The sequence below is a fragment of the Tupaia chinensis genome, unplaced genomic scaffold (genome assembly GCF_000334495.1).
Source record: "Tupaia chinensis unplaced genomic scaffold, TupChi_1.0 Scaffold000605_1, whole genome shotgun sequence".
Taxonomy (NCBI): Eukaryota; Metazoa; Chordata; class Mammalia; order Scandentia; family Tupaiidae; genus Tupaia; species Tupaia belangeri.
The window spans coordinates 2,428,660-2,445,581 of record NW_006160123.1 but is presented as its reverse complement, the minus strand read 5'-3'; the positions used below and the strand labels follow the sequence as shown (position 1 = coordinate 2,445,581).

At 42.0% G+C, this 16,922-nt stretch overlaps 1 protein-coding gene across 1 annotated transcript in view; it reads right to left on the bottom strand.

The window, feature by feature from the left end:
- Positions 1 to 16,922, bottom strand: part of INO80 (INO80 complex ATPase subunit) — a gene marked incomplete in the record, with an annotated part of 129,629 nt that overhangs the window by 66,585 nt on the left and 46,122 nt on the right. The window contains 4 exon segments of the mRNA XM_027775821.1: positions 2,090 to 2,186; positions 2,188 to 2,225; positions 14,023 to 14,194; positions 15,189 to 15,282. Coding sequence (XP_027631622.1) covers positions 2,090 to 2,186; positions 2,188 to 2,225; positions 14,023 to 14,194; positions 15,189 to 15,282 — 401 coding nt within the window.

The following is a 16,922-nucleotide window of genomic DNA, read 5'->3' as shown; positions in this document are numbered from 1 at the left end:
TGATTTTTCACTTTCTGTCTCTCTGTCTCTCTCCCTGGCAAGCGAACGTGCCCTATAGCAAAAAAACAAAACAAAACAAAACAAAAACAAACAAACAAACAAAAACAAAAAAAACCCTCCCCGCCCCCCCCAAAAAGAAATCTAAACTTCTTTGTGTTAGGCCTCTTGGTATATACTAATCAGATTAAGAGCGAGAAGAAACCAATTATGTAACTGAAATTTCAAGGCTCCCTTCTATAGAAGGCTTTAGATGCTTCCTAGAAAAAGTGCACCTCCATGTGTTACCTTCAGTTTCAAAGACCAAGAATGCTTTAGAAGAAAACAATACACACAAAATAAAAATACTTTCTGGATAGCCCCTATTAAATCAAGTTAAGAAGGGAAGTAAGTTCATATAGCACATAACAAGCAAAAAGAAATCTAAGCAGACAGGAGTGAATGGGATTCAGCATCTCATTTTCATTCTCCTTTCTGCGGATCCGTGGCCAAATTGTTTGCTTTTTCATTTTCTTTTTGCTATGGAGACTACGCACTTGCAAGAGAGAGAAAGAAACAGGGGAAAGTGAACCAACACCCTCTGAGGGAATGGCAAAGTAAATCAACCTAGTGTGCCAAAGGGAGCCTCTGCGGCAGTGCGGTCCGCATCTTGGGAGTGCTGAACTTCAATACAGGGTATTAGAAGGAGTCAGACAACTGCCCACAGTTAAAACTACAATAGAAACGACCCCTATCTGCAAATTAGTGTATGACTGCTGAATAGTAATTAAGATCCAACAGACACTTTTTTTTTTAGTTTGCTATAGGGTGCTAACAGGAGTTACCTTGAGCGCACGAGGGGAAGAAAGTAAGAAGTTACGTCCCAGGGGGACAGTCACACCACAGTTCCCTCTCCTCCATTTTCCTCTCAGGGTTTTGGGCACATACACATGCAGCCAGTGTGATTTTCAAGCGACAGGGTCCAAGACTCAAACTGCACATTCTTTCATGTGGGATCCAGCTGCCTTAACTTCTGTGGTATCTGCTGGCCCAATCCAACAATCATTTTTCAAATGGTACGGGTAAACCACAGTCTAGGCAATGTTCCTTAGGAAAGTAAGGAAACATCTGACAGAAGTTCCTTTCTTTTTTAAAAAAAATATTATTTTGGGACCAGCAGTTAGCGTAATGGCTGTGTCGCTGGACTCCCATGTAGTTGACCACTGTTCATGTCTCGGACCCGGTGGCTTAAAACTCATGCCGGGTGCATGTGCGTGCGTGCCCAAGATCCTGAGAGGAGAATGGAGGAGAAGGGATTGCAGTGTGGCCATCCCCCCTGAGGGGTGATTTCTCGCTTTCTGTCTGTCTGTCTCTGTCTGGCGAGCGCACATGCCCTATTGCAAAAACCTCTCAAAAGAAAATTATTTTTATTTGCTATAGGGTGTGTGTCCTCATGAGAGAGAGAAAGTAAAAGAGAGAAAGAAAGCACTTCAGAGGAGATGGCCACACCACAATCCCCTCTCCTCTATTCACCTCTTGGGATTTTGGGTACATATACACACATTTCCTGAGACGTTTATAAAGTTGCCAGGTCTGAGACTCAAACAGAACAATTGGCCATGTGGAATCCAGCCACCTTAACCACCATGCCACCTGCTGACCCACGACACATTTCTCAATGCCAAAGTACTTATGTTTCTGTTCTTTATTTAGAGACTATACTGGGTGGTAAGGTCAGATCAATTCTCTCTCTCCTATGAAATCTAGCCCCCTCCTAAGAAAACTTCAAAAAAATCCTCAATGCAGATGACATTGGATCTCTCTCCTCTGACCCTGATGATGGGTGATAATCCACCTGAGAGATGGCTTATTCCAACTGTAGTTTAGACCACCTACTGAACTACAAGCTACCAATCACACAACTATTCTCAGATCACAATTCAAGGTGAGGAAGGGCTCTCATGGGAAGGCTATTAACATGGATATCCTCTCTTTAAAACAGTAATTCACATTACTTCTAAAGGTTTGAATAGCTTAAAAGGGTTCTGTTTAAGAAACAGATTCTATTCTTCCAGTACCATGTATTTTGTCTCTTCCCTTCCATGGTACTTACTCGGGGACTGGCCACACACAAAAAAGATGGCAGCTCAGTGAGCAGGCAGCAACGAAGTGAGGAGGTAGCTGATCTCAGGAGTGTTCGGGTTTTGTTAGCCACTCACTGCTTTACAGTGGCTGCTGAAAACAAGAGACTACAGAAGAAAAATGCAAATTAGTACCAATGCCAATTATGTTCAATATAAGCAAAATGGAAAAAAAGCACATATTAACTCTCTGATTTAAAGAACTTCCTTCCTAGTGATTATTTTTAATTCTGATAAACAACGAGTAATTACAATCAATCAGTAGTTAGAACCAATATATAATCCATATCATACATATGTATTATATATATTACTATCTTGGTCCACATTAATTTCAAAATGTACTTTAATTAATGTATTTTCAGTATAGTTTCTTTTCTTTTTTTTTTCTTTTGGTAATTGCCAGAGGTCGCTTACCAGAGACAGAGGAAGAAAACACCTCCCAATGGGGCATGGTCACACCACAACCTCCTCTCTTCTATTTCTCTATCCTGCTAGAATTGAGGGGCATGCACACACACACAAACACACACACACAAGACAAACAGCACACCAGGGCCAGAATTCAAATCAAGGTTGACCATGTGAGATCTGGCTCCCTTCACCACCAGGTTTTGGGGGCTAACCCCAGTGTCATTTCTAATTCTACTCATTTCTAAAAGAGACACTGTTCATTATAAACAGGCACAGCAAAACTTCATTATATAAAACATTGTGCGTGTGTATATATACATGTATATACATATATATAGGTATGTTTGGTTCACTTGTTATACTGTAGATGCAAACTCATGTCTCAGTAAAAATGATGACGACCAGGACCAGCAGATGGTATAAAGGTTACATTGCTGGACTCCCACATAGTCGAATGCAGTTCAAGTTCCGTACCTGGCAACTTAAAAATCACGCAGGGTGCATGTGTGTGGGTGTCTAAGATCCCAAGAGGAGAATGTAGAAGGGATGGCGGCATGGCCATCCCCACAGGGGGCAATTTCTCACTTTCTGTCCTCTGTCTGTCTCTGTTTCTGGTGAGCACATGGACCCTACAGCAAAAATCTCTCAAAAATAAATAAATAAATAAAATAAATGATGATGGCGAAGACTGTTTCCTTATAAATCATAAATTGTTCTTTAAAACAATTTAGCATCATATATATTAACATGATGCAATGTAGTTTCAGCATCGGTAGTTGTTTTATTTATGTACTCAAGGACATCAGTACAAGAGGTTAGGAACAGGAAACCATACCTAGCTAGTTCCTCTGTCTTTACCATTTAAGTTCTCTTTTCTAGGGAACGAGCAGTTAGTGTAATGGCTATGTCGCTGGATTCCCATGTAGTTGACCGTGGTTCGCGTCCCGGACCTGGTGGCTTAAAACTCACGCCGGGCACATGTGCGTGCATGCCCAAGAGCCCGAGAGGAGAATGGAGGAGAAGGGATTGTGGCGTGACCATCCCCTCTGGGGGATGATTTATCCCTTTCTGTCTCTATGTCTCTCTCTGTCTGTCTGACGAGCGCATGCGCCCTATAGTGAAAACCTCTCAAAAAAAAAAAAATTCTCTTTTCTAGTAAAATAGATCCAGTTGTTCTGGATCACAGGGACATGTGCTCAAGAAGGTTCTGGGATAAGAACCCAGGACTTTCCTCATGTGGGTCCAGTTTTATCCCCACTGTGCTACCACTTGACCTCAAAATACAGTTCAACAGATTTTACAGCTCCTGTTAAGCTTCAGTTTGGTCTTCATCTGAAAAATGTGCAGCATGGGATGTTCACATACAAAGAATGTTACTCAGATTACAAGGTTCTATGTTGGAGATGCAGAAGTCCTTTCTTCAGAATAGTGTTACTCATTGTATCTTTCAAAGGATCTACATTCTTGATTCCTTGTTTTACTTTCTAATTCTCTACTAACGTCTAAAGAGCAGTAATTAAATATTTCTATCAGGGATCTCTTTAGGTCATCCTTATTTTGAGTATTCTGAAATAGCAATACTTAGCAGAAACCTGCTTCTTACTTCATTTCAATAATGGAGGTTGACACCCTACATAATTGTATAAATGAAGACAATATACACATTTCATTCATTTTCACATTGTTGTAAAGTCAAGAAAACAAACTATGAAATCTGAACAGCAACCAGGACCCTTTGCAGGACAATGACAGTTAAAATTCCAGGACCAGATCTCTTCCGAGCTTCTGTGTTCAGCACACAATGTTGCTCTTCCACTTCTAAAGGGCCACTTTATACAAGGCTTAAATATCCCAAAGAACATGGGTTGTTCAGGATCATCATTTGAGAGAAGTGATCTGAAGTTCTCTGGTAGGACACATGCACCAAGAAACAATCACCATCTCCTAAATAATGTTAATGAACAAACTGGAAGGCTTTCGCTACAGTATATCTGGGCTGTCTTTGGCAGGTTTTTAAATTTTTATATATTGTCAAAGGGGTATATGTGCTTACCAGAGACACAGATAGAGATTAGGACAGGAAAAGAGCATAGCTCAATGGGTTGTGGTCATGCCACAATCCTTCTCCATTTCTCCATTCTGTTTGGATATGGGGCATGTACACATGTCTGGCATGTCTTTCAAGTCTCAGGGACAGGATTCAAACCATAGTAAGTTAGTTATGTGGTATCTGGCTATATTAACTGTGAGGCCATAAGGCCAGTCTAACTATGGAAACCTTTTCACGTGTGTGGTAGTGTTGTTTTAAGAGAGATTTATGCAGGACCAGCAGTTAGCGTAATGGCTGTGTTGCTGGATTCCCATGTAGTCGACTGCAGTTCACGTCCCGGACCCGGTGGCTTAAAACTCACGCCGGGTGCGGGTGCGTGCATGCCCAAGATCCCGGGAGGAGAATGAAGGAGAAGCGATTGCCGTGTGGCCATCCCCCTGGGGGGTGATTTCTCATTTTCTGTCTCTCTGTCTCTGTCTGGCGAGCGCATGCGCCCTATAGCAAAAACCTCTCCTAAAATAAAATAAAATAATAAAGAGAGATTTATGCTACAGGGCATGTGCGCTTGCCAGAGAGAGAAAGAGAAATGAGACAGAAAGCAAGAAATCACCCCCTAGGGGGGATAGCCATGCCACAATCCCTTCTCCTCCATTTTCCTCTCAGATTTTGGGCATGCACACACATGCACCCAGCATGAGATTTAAGCCACCAGGTCTGGAATTTGAACCACAGTCAACTATGTGGGAGTCCGGTGACGTAACCATTACTCTGTTGGTTCCTGGAGACCTTTTTTATTTTTTATTTTTTTGAGAAGTTTTTGCTATAGGGCGCATGTGCTCACCAGAAAGACAGAGAGAGAGAGAGACAGAAAGCAAGAAATCACCCTTGGGGGAGGTGGGGAGGGGGAATGGCCACGCCGCAATCCCTTCTCCTCCACTCTCCTCTTGGGATCTTGGGCACACACGCACATGCACTCAATGTGAGCTTAAGCCACCAGGTCCAGGTCTCAAACTGCAGTCGACTACATGGGAGTCCAGTGACATAGCCATTACACCAACCACTAGTCCCTCTGGAGACTATTAGTCATACAGTACAGAAGTCTTTTTAACACTACTACAAAACTGAACCCAGGGAGCTTGGACACACTTGGCCTCTTCTCTAGATGTAAAGTTTCCCTGTCACCATCTCAGAAAAACAATTTTAACCTTCTGACAGAAGTTTTTCAACAACACCACGTTATAATATGTATGTTGGTTAGCACCTGCATTCAGATTCATATGTCTCTCTACATGCCTAAGTGCATTACCATGTGAATGCCAAATATGAAGATTATTGTAAAGATTGAGACAAGGTGTCACTCTGCTCTTCCAATACTGAATATTGAATAGCTAGTAGGAACATTACTCCCAAAAGTGTATTACTAATTAATATACAGTGGAAAGTAAAAAACAAACAAAAAAACAACAACAATAAAAAAACCTTTTTTGTTTCCCAGTAGTACTTTTTTTTTTTTTTTTTTGAGAGGTTTTCGCTATAGGGCGCGTGCGCTCGCCAGCCAGCCAGAGAGAGACATAGAGACAGAAAGCGAGAAATCACCCCCCAGGGAGGATGGCCAAGCCGCAATCCCTTCTCCTCCATTCTGCTCTCGGGATCTTGGGCACACACGCACACACGCCCGGCGTGAGTTTTAAGCCACCGGGTCCGGGACACGAACTGCGGTCGACTATGTGGGAGTCCAGCGACAGAGCCATTACGCTAACTGCTTATTTCCCCAGTAGTACATTTTTGTCAGGAGCAAAATTCCTCTTGGCCCTCCTGGTAGCTGGACAGAAGAGATGACACAAGTCCACCAACTTCTGCTCATCTCAGCCAGCTACAGCAGTCGTTTAGGGCTGTTCACAGCCACTCAGACCATTTCTGGGCAGATGGCTGAGGTAGCAGCAGCAGCTAATGAACGAACTTACATTATCTTCTCTTCAACACTGTGGTTAAATACTGATATACTATTTGTGATACCTTGCTAGAAGAAGTCTACATTGCAAATAATTCTACACCAGGGATGGTCGTTCCCAAATCACAAAACATTCACTTACCATAAATGAACAAGACTAAGATGGTGTTCTCGAGCTGATCACATGGCTTAATGTTTAAGGTAGCTGGATTCCACATGGGTGACCGTGGTTCAGATTCTGGCCCCAGCAGCTTGAAAAGCATTGAGTATGTGTGTGTACATGTCCCAAATCATAACAGGATAGAGAAATGAAGGAGAAGGGATTGTGGCATGACCATGCCCCACTGGAGAGGCTTTCTCCCTCTGTCTGTCTCTCTCAAAAAGTGTACACACCCCCTGGCTATTAAGATAAAAGTATTCCCATCACACGTCACAAAATCAAGCTCATTTATATCTTTCAGATTCCAGATTTTTTTAAAAAAAATTTGCTACAGAGCATATGTGCCTGCCAGAGAGAGAGAGAAAGAGAGAGGGAAAAAAAATTTTTTTTAAGGGGAAGTGCACTCCTCAGGAGGGATGGTCATGCTGCAATCCCTTCTCCTCCATCCTACTCTTGGGATTTGGGACACACATGCTGCAGATGTCAGCGTGTTCTTCAAGCCACTGGGTCCCCACTTGAACTGTGCAGTTTACCATGTGGAATCCAGTCACCTTAATCACCATGCCACCAACTGGTCCCTGACTTCAGATATTTAAAAAGATAATTCAGTAGTTCAGAATGTTTTGCATACAGCCTTAGTTTTAGAGAAAACTGATTACTCCCAGAATATTTTACTCAAAATATACTTTTCTTGATTATTTTCTCTTAACATTAGCTACATCAAATACTAATTAGTATAGGTAGTCGCTGGTATCACACTTTAATTACTCTTCATGTAATGACATAAACCTCTAGATATTGCTAGATGTAAAAATTCTTTTCCCTTTAGGAGACAAAGGGAGTAAAGGAAAGGGAAAGACAGAACTAGGCTTTTTTTTTCCCTTAAGAATTATTTATTTAATTTTATTATTATAAATTTTGGGAGGGGGGAATTTTGCTATAGGGTGTGTGTGCTTGCTGGAAAGACAGAGAAAGACAAAAAGCAAGAAATCACATATCTCCCACCCCACCACAATCCCTTCTCCTCCATTCTCCTCTCGGGATATTGGGTACACATGCATACACACCTGGTGTGAGTTTAAACCACCAGATCCGGAACTCAAACTGCTGCAGACCACATAGAAGGAGTGCAGCAACATAACCATCATGCCATTTGCTAATCCCATAAGATTATTTTTTAATTTGATCAGTGAGAGAGAGAGAGAGAAAGGAAAAGTGAGAAAGTGAGCCACCAGGTCCAGGACTCAAACCATGGTCAGTCATGTGGGTGTCTAGCATCTTAATCATCACGCTATATGCCAGCCCCAGAACTGGGCATTTCTGATAAGATGTCGCTATCTCACAATCCTCCTTTCTCTGCCTTCCAATCAGACAGGATAACGGTAAAGCATAATCATGCCTGGGGTGTTCAGATTGGCCCAGGAACTGAACTTGGGCCTCCCAAATGACCTTCACTCTCCCACACTACCTGTGTGCCACCATAGCCAGGCCTTGAAAACACAAAAGTTTAATTTGAATAAGAACACAAAGAACACCTTAAATACCATTGTGTAGGACACCTGGGGAACAGAGAGCAAAAAGAAAGTTCATTCTTCCTTTAGTCTATTTTGGCTACCAAAAAACAAAGAAATAGAATGTCACACTATGGGGGATGTGACTTAGTTTTAATATGGTCACAGCTTTTGCTATTCTGTTGTCCCTTTCTCATACTCTCAAATGTCTCATTACCCTGTAAGCACTGGCAGCTGTGTGCATGTTGCTGCCAGAATCACAATATGCACACAGTAGTGAAGTTAGGCTTTTCTAAAGAGTCCTTTGGCACCAAGTGAAAATAAGGAGGCTGGGCTGACAGGCCCACAGCTGCACTCCCTTGCCCCAGTGTAACACAGAGAGCACACAGATGTTTCCCCGGAGATACCGACTTACTCCACAAGGGGCCATGCACTGCTCTCCATGCTTTATTTTAAATTAAAAAGATGTATCGTAACTTCTAAGTCTCTCTTACTTAAAAATTAGTTTTCTATTTCTGTTTTTAAAGAATACATCGAATTTGAAATGCAGGGGTCTTGCAGTGTTTATAAATCAACTACTGGACTACATGCTTTTATTTTCACAGATATTTTAAGTGTCCAAACAAAAAGGGGAAAATAAAATGCAGAAAAACACAATGGCTTCCCAGAGCTTTCCACAAGGCGTGTTGGCAGCTCTCACGCTCTCAGGAAATGATGATAGATATAGATACCATAACTGAAAATTAACATTTAGCGGAAGAGTTTTTGAAAACTTCCTGTTTAGGGGATTCTTCATCAATAGCCAGTCAAAGCTCTCCAAGCATTTAATAGAGAGAACACTGTTTAAAACTTAAACACATGCCACTCTTTTCAAAACAACTCTTATTGTTTAGATCCTTCTGTGTATTTTAAATTGCAAAATCCAACATGTCCCCAATTTCTATGAGCTACTTGGCTCACTAAGCTGTGGAGAACATAAAGCTTTCAGCACATACTATGCCTAAGTAGACCATTACCATGACAACAGTTTCATTGAGACTCAGATAGGAGATGGAATCAATAACAGTACTGTTACTGCCAGCCATCATTTTTAACGTGACATTTAATTGAATATAGTCTAAAATCTGTTCTGTTCCAAGAAAGATAGCTAGATGGTATGTTTCTTATAGACTGTTTTTTGTCTTTATTTTTCTAAGCAAAATGAAATTTATTTTTAAATCCATACACATGAGATTTATACTTTACCAGCTGAAAATAGTACAAGAAGGGAGTTTTGGCCTGAGTACCACAGCCAGGAAGGAGGTATGCAAGAGTGAATTTATGGAAATTTGAGCTAGATACTATTCTTCCCTGAAATTCCCAACAATAAAGCAGGGGGGAGAGCACACTGAACATTAAGTAGAAGAGAGCCATCCTGCCTTTTGTTTGCATAGCCAGGGAGAGAAAGGGAAGGGGGGTGGTACTAGGACGGGGACAGGGACTGGTTAGACTGCAGAATGTAGCTCAGGCAGTATGTGACCTGAGATAGCTTACCAAGAATGAGATAACAACATGTAGCTAAGTCAACACTCACTGACTACCTCCCCAGAGGAATAAGAACAAAGCTTTAGGGCCGGCAGGCAGCTTGGTGTTTAAAGACACTGGACTCCCACATGACTGATCATGGTTCAAATCTTGGACCTGGCAGCTTGATTTCTCACTTTATCATCCTTCTCTGGTCTAATTAAAAATAATAATAAATAGGAACCAGCAGTTGGCATAATGGCTATGTCACTGGACTCCCATGTAGTCGACCATGGTTCGAGTCCCAGACCCAGTGGCTTAAACTCACACCAGGTGCATGTGCATGCATGCCCAAGATTCTGAGAGAATCCTGGAGAAGGGATGTGGCGTGGCCATCCCCCCTGGAGGGGGGATTTCTCACTTTCTGTCTCTCTGTCTTTCTGATGAGTGCACACCCCCCATAGCAAAAACCTCTGAAAAAAAAAAGAAGCCCATAAGAAGGTAGGGCTTTGGAGCAGCGAATCCGTACTGAAGATGAAAGGCAGTATTCCACTGTATTTAATATTTTCCCCAACTGACATCTGCTGAAGTTAAGAAAACTAAACAGACATGGATATGCAGAGAATGAGGATAGATTCCAAAGTCCTTTCGAGTTTAAGACTCTCCTTGGCGCCCAAGTTAGAACCCATCTACAGCGTAAGCCAAAATCTCACAACAGGGAATCCAAAATTCCACAACCAAGTACCCAGCCTGGCAGAAAGGAGGCAGTGACACCTTTAAGATAAGGCCCCAAAATATTCAATACCCCTCTCTTCACAAGGTGGTACCTAATTCCTCTTTCTTGAGAGTGAGTTGGACTTAAAAAGAAATACGACTCCCAAAACTAAGTCACAGATGACACCATGGCTCCTCCTTGCTATCTGTGGAATCACTCTCGAGGAAGCCAACTGCCACACCACAAGACATTCAAGCAGCCCTATGTAAAGGTCCATACAGCAAGGAGTGAGCCCTCTAGTCCAGCCAGGACAAACTTGCCAGGTGTGTAGTAAGCAAGCTACCTTGGAAGCAGATCCAAGTTAATATCTCCGTTAACAGCCTAGCTGAGATGCTGACTGTAACTTCCCGAGACAGGCCGAGCCAGACCACTTAGCTGAGTTGCTCCCAGGTTGCTGACCACAGAAACAGTGTGAATTACTATGTTTGTCACTTTAACCTCTAGGTTTTGAGTCAATATCTGCTTATAGATTATAGATAACTACTTCAGGGACTAAGGACCATGACTGAGATCTTTTGAAAATATTCTTTAGGTTTCTACACATTCGTTACCTTCTTGCTGCTATTCCACACTCCACAAGGCATGCCGTCTAGTTCTCAGATCAAATGCAAGGCAAAAATTACTAATGTACAATAAGAACAACTAAGGCTCAAACAAGTTACTTACCCCAACTATTCTCCTCTCATCCAAGGAAAAGTTAAAAAACTCTTCACAAAATTCTGCTTAAATGCTGAATAAAACTATACTTACAGGTTTAGGTAAAGGACATTCCCTTAGATAAAAATATATACCGCGTTCTAAAGACTAACAAAACACACAATCTTACTAATTCATTCAACAATATTTATTTAACCTTAAAAATAACCAGGCCACAAAGACAAGATGAACTATATAAAATGTCTCAATATCTAAACTGGTTTCTTACTTAAGAGAATAAAAAGAACAAAGAAAAGAAAGAACCATTTTTCATTTTATTTTATTTTTCTAAGTTTTGCTATAGGGTACATAAGTTCACTGGAGCGGAAGGGAGTAGGAAAGCATCCCCCAGGGGCAAGGACTATGCTGCAATCCCTTCTCCTCCATTCTCCCCTTGGGATTTTAGGTGTGTATGTACACACACTGGTGTGTTTTTCAAGTCGCCATGAATTCAAATCGTGCAGTACACCATGTGGGATCCAGTCACTTTAATCACATCACATGGCTGGCCTGAGAACATCTTTTTTTTTGGAGAGTTTTTTTTGCTATAGGGCACGTGTGCTCGCCAGAAAGACAGAGACAGAGAGACAGAAAGTGAGAAATCATCCCCCGGGGGGATGGCCACGCCGCAATCCCTTCTCCTCCATTCTCCTCCCGGGATCTTGGGCACACATGCACATGCACCTGGTGTGAGCTTAAGCCACTGGGTCCGGGACTTGAACCACAGTCGACTACATAGGAGTTCGGTGACATAGCCATTACGCCAACTGCTGGTCCCTGGCCTGAGAAAATCTTTAATAAGACTTTTTTCTTTTCCTGTTAAACTTAGTAGCAGATACTCTAGGCATTGTAAAGCATTATTTTTGTGGTAGGAAAGTATCTTTGTTCATTGGAGAGCTCCTACCAGTATTCACAGGAGTTTTCCACCTTATTAAAAAGTACAGTTAGGGGGTCAGCAGATGGCATCATGATTAGGGCACTAGACTCCCACATGGCCAACCATGGCTCAAGTCCCTGACCTGGCAGACTGTTTTTTCACTTTCTGTCTCTCTTTCTCCCTCTGATGACTATAGGAAGTTAAAAATAATAATAATAATAATAAATTAAATTAAATAAGTAATTAAAAAAGATTTACTAATTTTATTTATCACTATTGTTATTTTTAAATTTAACCAGAGAGAGACAGAGAGAGAAAGGGAAAGTGAGAAGTAAGCCACCAGGTCTGGGACTTGAACCATGGTATGCCATGTGAGAACCTAGTGCCATATCCACCACACCACCTGCTGGCCACAATAATTCTTAAAAAAAAAAAAAAGAGAGAGAAGTGGGACCAGCAGATGGTCATGACACTGGAATCCCACATAGTCAACAACGGTTTGAATTCCAGACCCAGTGGCTTAAACTCAGGCCAGGCACACGTGCATGTGTGCCCAAGATCCCGAAAGGAGAACGGAGGAGAAGGAACTGTGGTCTGGCCATACCCCTGGGGGTGATTTCTTGCTTTCTGTCTCCCTGTCTTTCTCTTTCTGGCGAGTGCGCATGCCCTATAGCAAAAACCTCTTTAAAAATAAAGTGTGGAGGGGACCAGCAGTTAGTGTGATGGCTATGTCACTGGACTCCCATGTAGTTGACCACGGTTCAAGTCCCGTACCCGGTTACTTAAACTCATGCTAGGTGCATGTGTGTGTGTGCCCAAGATCCCAAGAGGAGAATGGAGGAGAAGCAATTGTGGCATGGCCATCCCCGCCGAAGGGTGACTTCTCATTTTCTGTCTCCCTGTCTCTCTCTTTCTGGCAAGGGCACATGCCCTATAGCAAAAACCTCTCCCCGACCCCCGCCGCCAGAAAAAATGAGGGCCAGCAGATGGTATGGTGGTAAAGGTACTGGAATCCTGCATGGTTGACTGTGGTTCAAGTTCCGGACTGAACAGCTTGAAATTCATACCAGGGACATATGCATACGTGCCCAAAATCCCAAGAGGAGAATGGATGAGAAGGGACTGCAACATAACCATGCGCATGGGGCATGATTTCTGTCTCTTTTTCTCTCTCTCTCCAGCAAGCGCAAGAGCCCTAAGCCAGAAGACTCTAAAAAATATTTTTAAATTCTTCTGTTTGAAAGATCAATCAGAAGAACTTTTAGAGGAAAATATAGAGGATTATATTCATGAACTTGGCTTAGCAAAGATTTTTTCTTTTCTTTATTTTTTTTTTGAAAGAGATTTTTGCTATAAGGCACATGTATGTACTCACTGGAGAAAGAGAGAGACAGAAAGTGAGAAATCACCCCCCAAGGAGAATGGTCATGCCACAATCCCTTCTCTTTCATTCTCCTCTCCAGACCTTGGGCATGCACACACACGCAACCAACGTTAGGTTTAAGCTGCCGGGTATGGGACTTGAACCATGATCGACTATGTGGGAGATCAGCACTGTAACCATTATTCCATCTCCATTTGCTGGTCCCATGGGCAAGTATTTCTACAGTCCACAAATATTGCTAATTATTCATCAAAGAGCCTCTGAGGCCCAGCTGAGTGGCACAAGCAGGAAAGTGCCAACGTGTGATGGCAATGTCCACAAGGGAGCCCCAAGTTCAGTTTGCAGCCCAACCTAACTTTCAACAGATAAACTTGCATATTTTACTATCAATTTTCCATAAAGCATATTACTGACATAGGAATTTCTCAGACAACTTTAACTGATATAAAGACCTTACTGAGCAGGCGATCTGAACATGCTAGAGTACAATAAACCGTTGAGAAAATGTACATTATTATCAGTTTTACATATTCAAAGAACAGGGAAGGTAGTATTAGGTAATTTATGTTCAAATAATTGCTTACCTTTAACAAAGGGCAACCGCAAAGGTTGGGGAAGGAGAGTGGAAAATTAACCCCGAGAAGGAAATCCTTGTTTCTCAGATATCTCTGCTGGCTCTCCCCTTTTTGCTCTCCCCAGGAGCGCAGCTGATGGAGCCTGTAGGAGGCTTTCAGAGACAGGAAAAGAGCTAACCATCTGCAACAAACCACAGCAGACATGCTTATTCAGTGCTCCATGGAGGTCTGACGGTCGTTCATAGCAATGAGGAAACATCTGAGTGTTCTCTCATCGACATGCCTTTTTCGGTAAATCTTAAGCACTGTAGAAATAGTTCTTTCCTGGGGCCAGCAGGTGGCATGGTGGTTAAGAGTGCTGGACTTCCACATGGCTGACCATGGTTCGAGTCCTGGACCTGGTGGCTTGTTTTCTCACTTTCTCCCTCTCTCTCTCTCTGCCCTCTCTCTCTCTCGCTTTCTCTCTGGTCAAATTTAAATAAATGGTTAAATAAAATCTTAAAAAAAAAAAAAAAAGAAATAGTTCTTTCCTATGTTCATATGAAGCTGTCTCATACTCTTGTTCTATAGATTTTTTGGTAAGACTTGGTTTGCTACTATAAAAACTAAAATCTTCCATACAGCTTCTGTTAGTATTAAGGGACACTCATCTCTATCACAAGAATTCCTATCATAATAAAATTTTCGTTATCAGTGAGCTCGTCACTGCTACGGAGATGACTATTTATTGTGTCAACACAAAGTTATAAAATCAGTGAAAGCCATTATGCCAAAGAATAAGAACACAGGAATAATTTCCCAGGACACTTGAGGCAGGCTAGGCTGCCATCGCCACTAAGTCAACAAACCACCAACTATGACTTGCCCTAAAGAAGCAAGAAAAATCTATAACACTAACTAAAAATTACAGGATTTGAAGACTTTCTTATAGTCTATGAAGGAAAGTCCTAAATAGTTTTCATTTAAGGTATATCATGAAACATTATGTAATTACTAAATGATGAAAAGATTATAATACACTTATAAATAACAAAACTTTAAAAACAAACTTTATAACAATTGAAAAAGATGAGAGACTAAGACAATACTATATGTAACATTTGATTTCATAGTATTCAACCTATGTCCCTGTTTGTTTCCAACTCCTCTTATCAAACAATATGCAAACTTCTCACCTGGCCAAAAGTCCCTGAAGCATGAGGTTTGCCATTTCTGCGGGAGATACATCAATAAAGCGAAGGAAAGAAAAACAGCTTTCTTCATTAATACCTGCAATGCCAAAGGACAGTGTGAACCAAGAGCCAGTACTGAACTACACCCTGGTGAACTACTAAATTTTGACTGAGGAATGAAAAGATAATCTAAAAAATATTCTATAGGTCTCAATCTTGATATGCAGAAGAATTTTCCAGTTTGATAGATGTTACAGTGTCACATCTTTTTTTTCATTTAGGTTTTTGCCATAGAGTGCTTGTGCTCACCAGAAAGCAGTAAAGGGAGAAATCACCCCCCAGGCAGGATGACCAAGTCACAATCCCTTCTCCATTCTCCTCTCAGGCTACTGGGCATGCATGCACACGTGCCTGATGCTGATTTTCAAGCCACCACATCCTGCGATCAAACTGCAGTTGACTGTGTGAGAGTCCAGTCCCTTAACTACCATGCCGCCTGCTGGCCCCAATATGTCACACCTTTGTACTATAATTAAGATAGAAGAGGCAGGCTTATGAGAAGTGGCCTCTAAGAGTCACATGGGAGATGGCTCTACAGTTACCATGAATTTTTCGGATCCCTGGCTGTCTTCTTTTTGTCATCCATCCCAGGAAAAGAAAAGGCGAGGACACGTATGACAGATTCTGAACCTTAGCCTTAATATTTTGGACAATGCTAAATTGAGTAGCTTCTTTTCCTTACGCTAGGGAGGAAGTAAGTCTCAATAAGAGAACCAGGCTCAGCTGCGGTAGCATTAGCAGGAAAGGCGCCAATGCACTGAGGCGAAGGCTGTACTTAAGAACAGCAGCTTTGGTTCCCAGTCTAATCTAATAGGCTGGGTATAATGGCGCATGACTATAACCCTAGCTGCCTGGGAGGCTGCAACAGGAGGATTGTGACATGGTCCTGTGAAAATATACCTGTTAGGGGACCAGTAGATGGTGTAATGGTTACATCGCTGGACTCGCAGATGGTCGACCACAGCTGAGTCCTGGACCAGGAAGCCTGGAACATGTACGTGCACGTCCCAGATCCCAGGAGGAAAACAGAGAAGGGATTGCAGAGTGGCCATCCCCCCTGGGGGAGTGAGTTCTTGCTTCTCTCTGGCTAGCACGTGCGCCCTATAGCAAAAATCTCTCTTAAAAAAAAATAAATAAATAAAAATTTAAAAAATAAATAAATAAACAAGGCCCAGCAGGTGGCTTGGTAGTTAAAGCACTGGACTACCATATGGCCAACCATGGTTCAAGTCCCGAACCTGGAGGCTTACTTTCACACTTTTCCTCTCTCTCTGTCTCTGCTCAAACTGAATACTACTACTAATAATAATAAATAAAATTAAATTAATTTTAAAAATAATAATATATTTTTTTTTTTTTTGAGAGATTTTTGCTATAGGGTATGTGTGCTCACCAGAGAGATAGAAAGCAAGAAATCACTCCCCAGGGAGGATGGCCACGCCATAATCCCTTCTCCTCCATTCTCCTCTCAGGATTTCAAGCACACATGCACACGCACCTGGCATAAGTTTAAGGCACCGGGTCCAGACTTGAACCGCGGTCGACTATGCAGGAATCCAGCAATGTAACATTACACCATCTGCTGGTCTCAAGGGTCTGAAATTCTTTTTCTTTTTTTTTTTTTTTTGAGAGATTTTCACTGTAGGGCGCGTGCGCTCGCCAGACAGACAGAGAGAG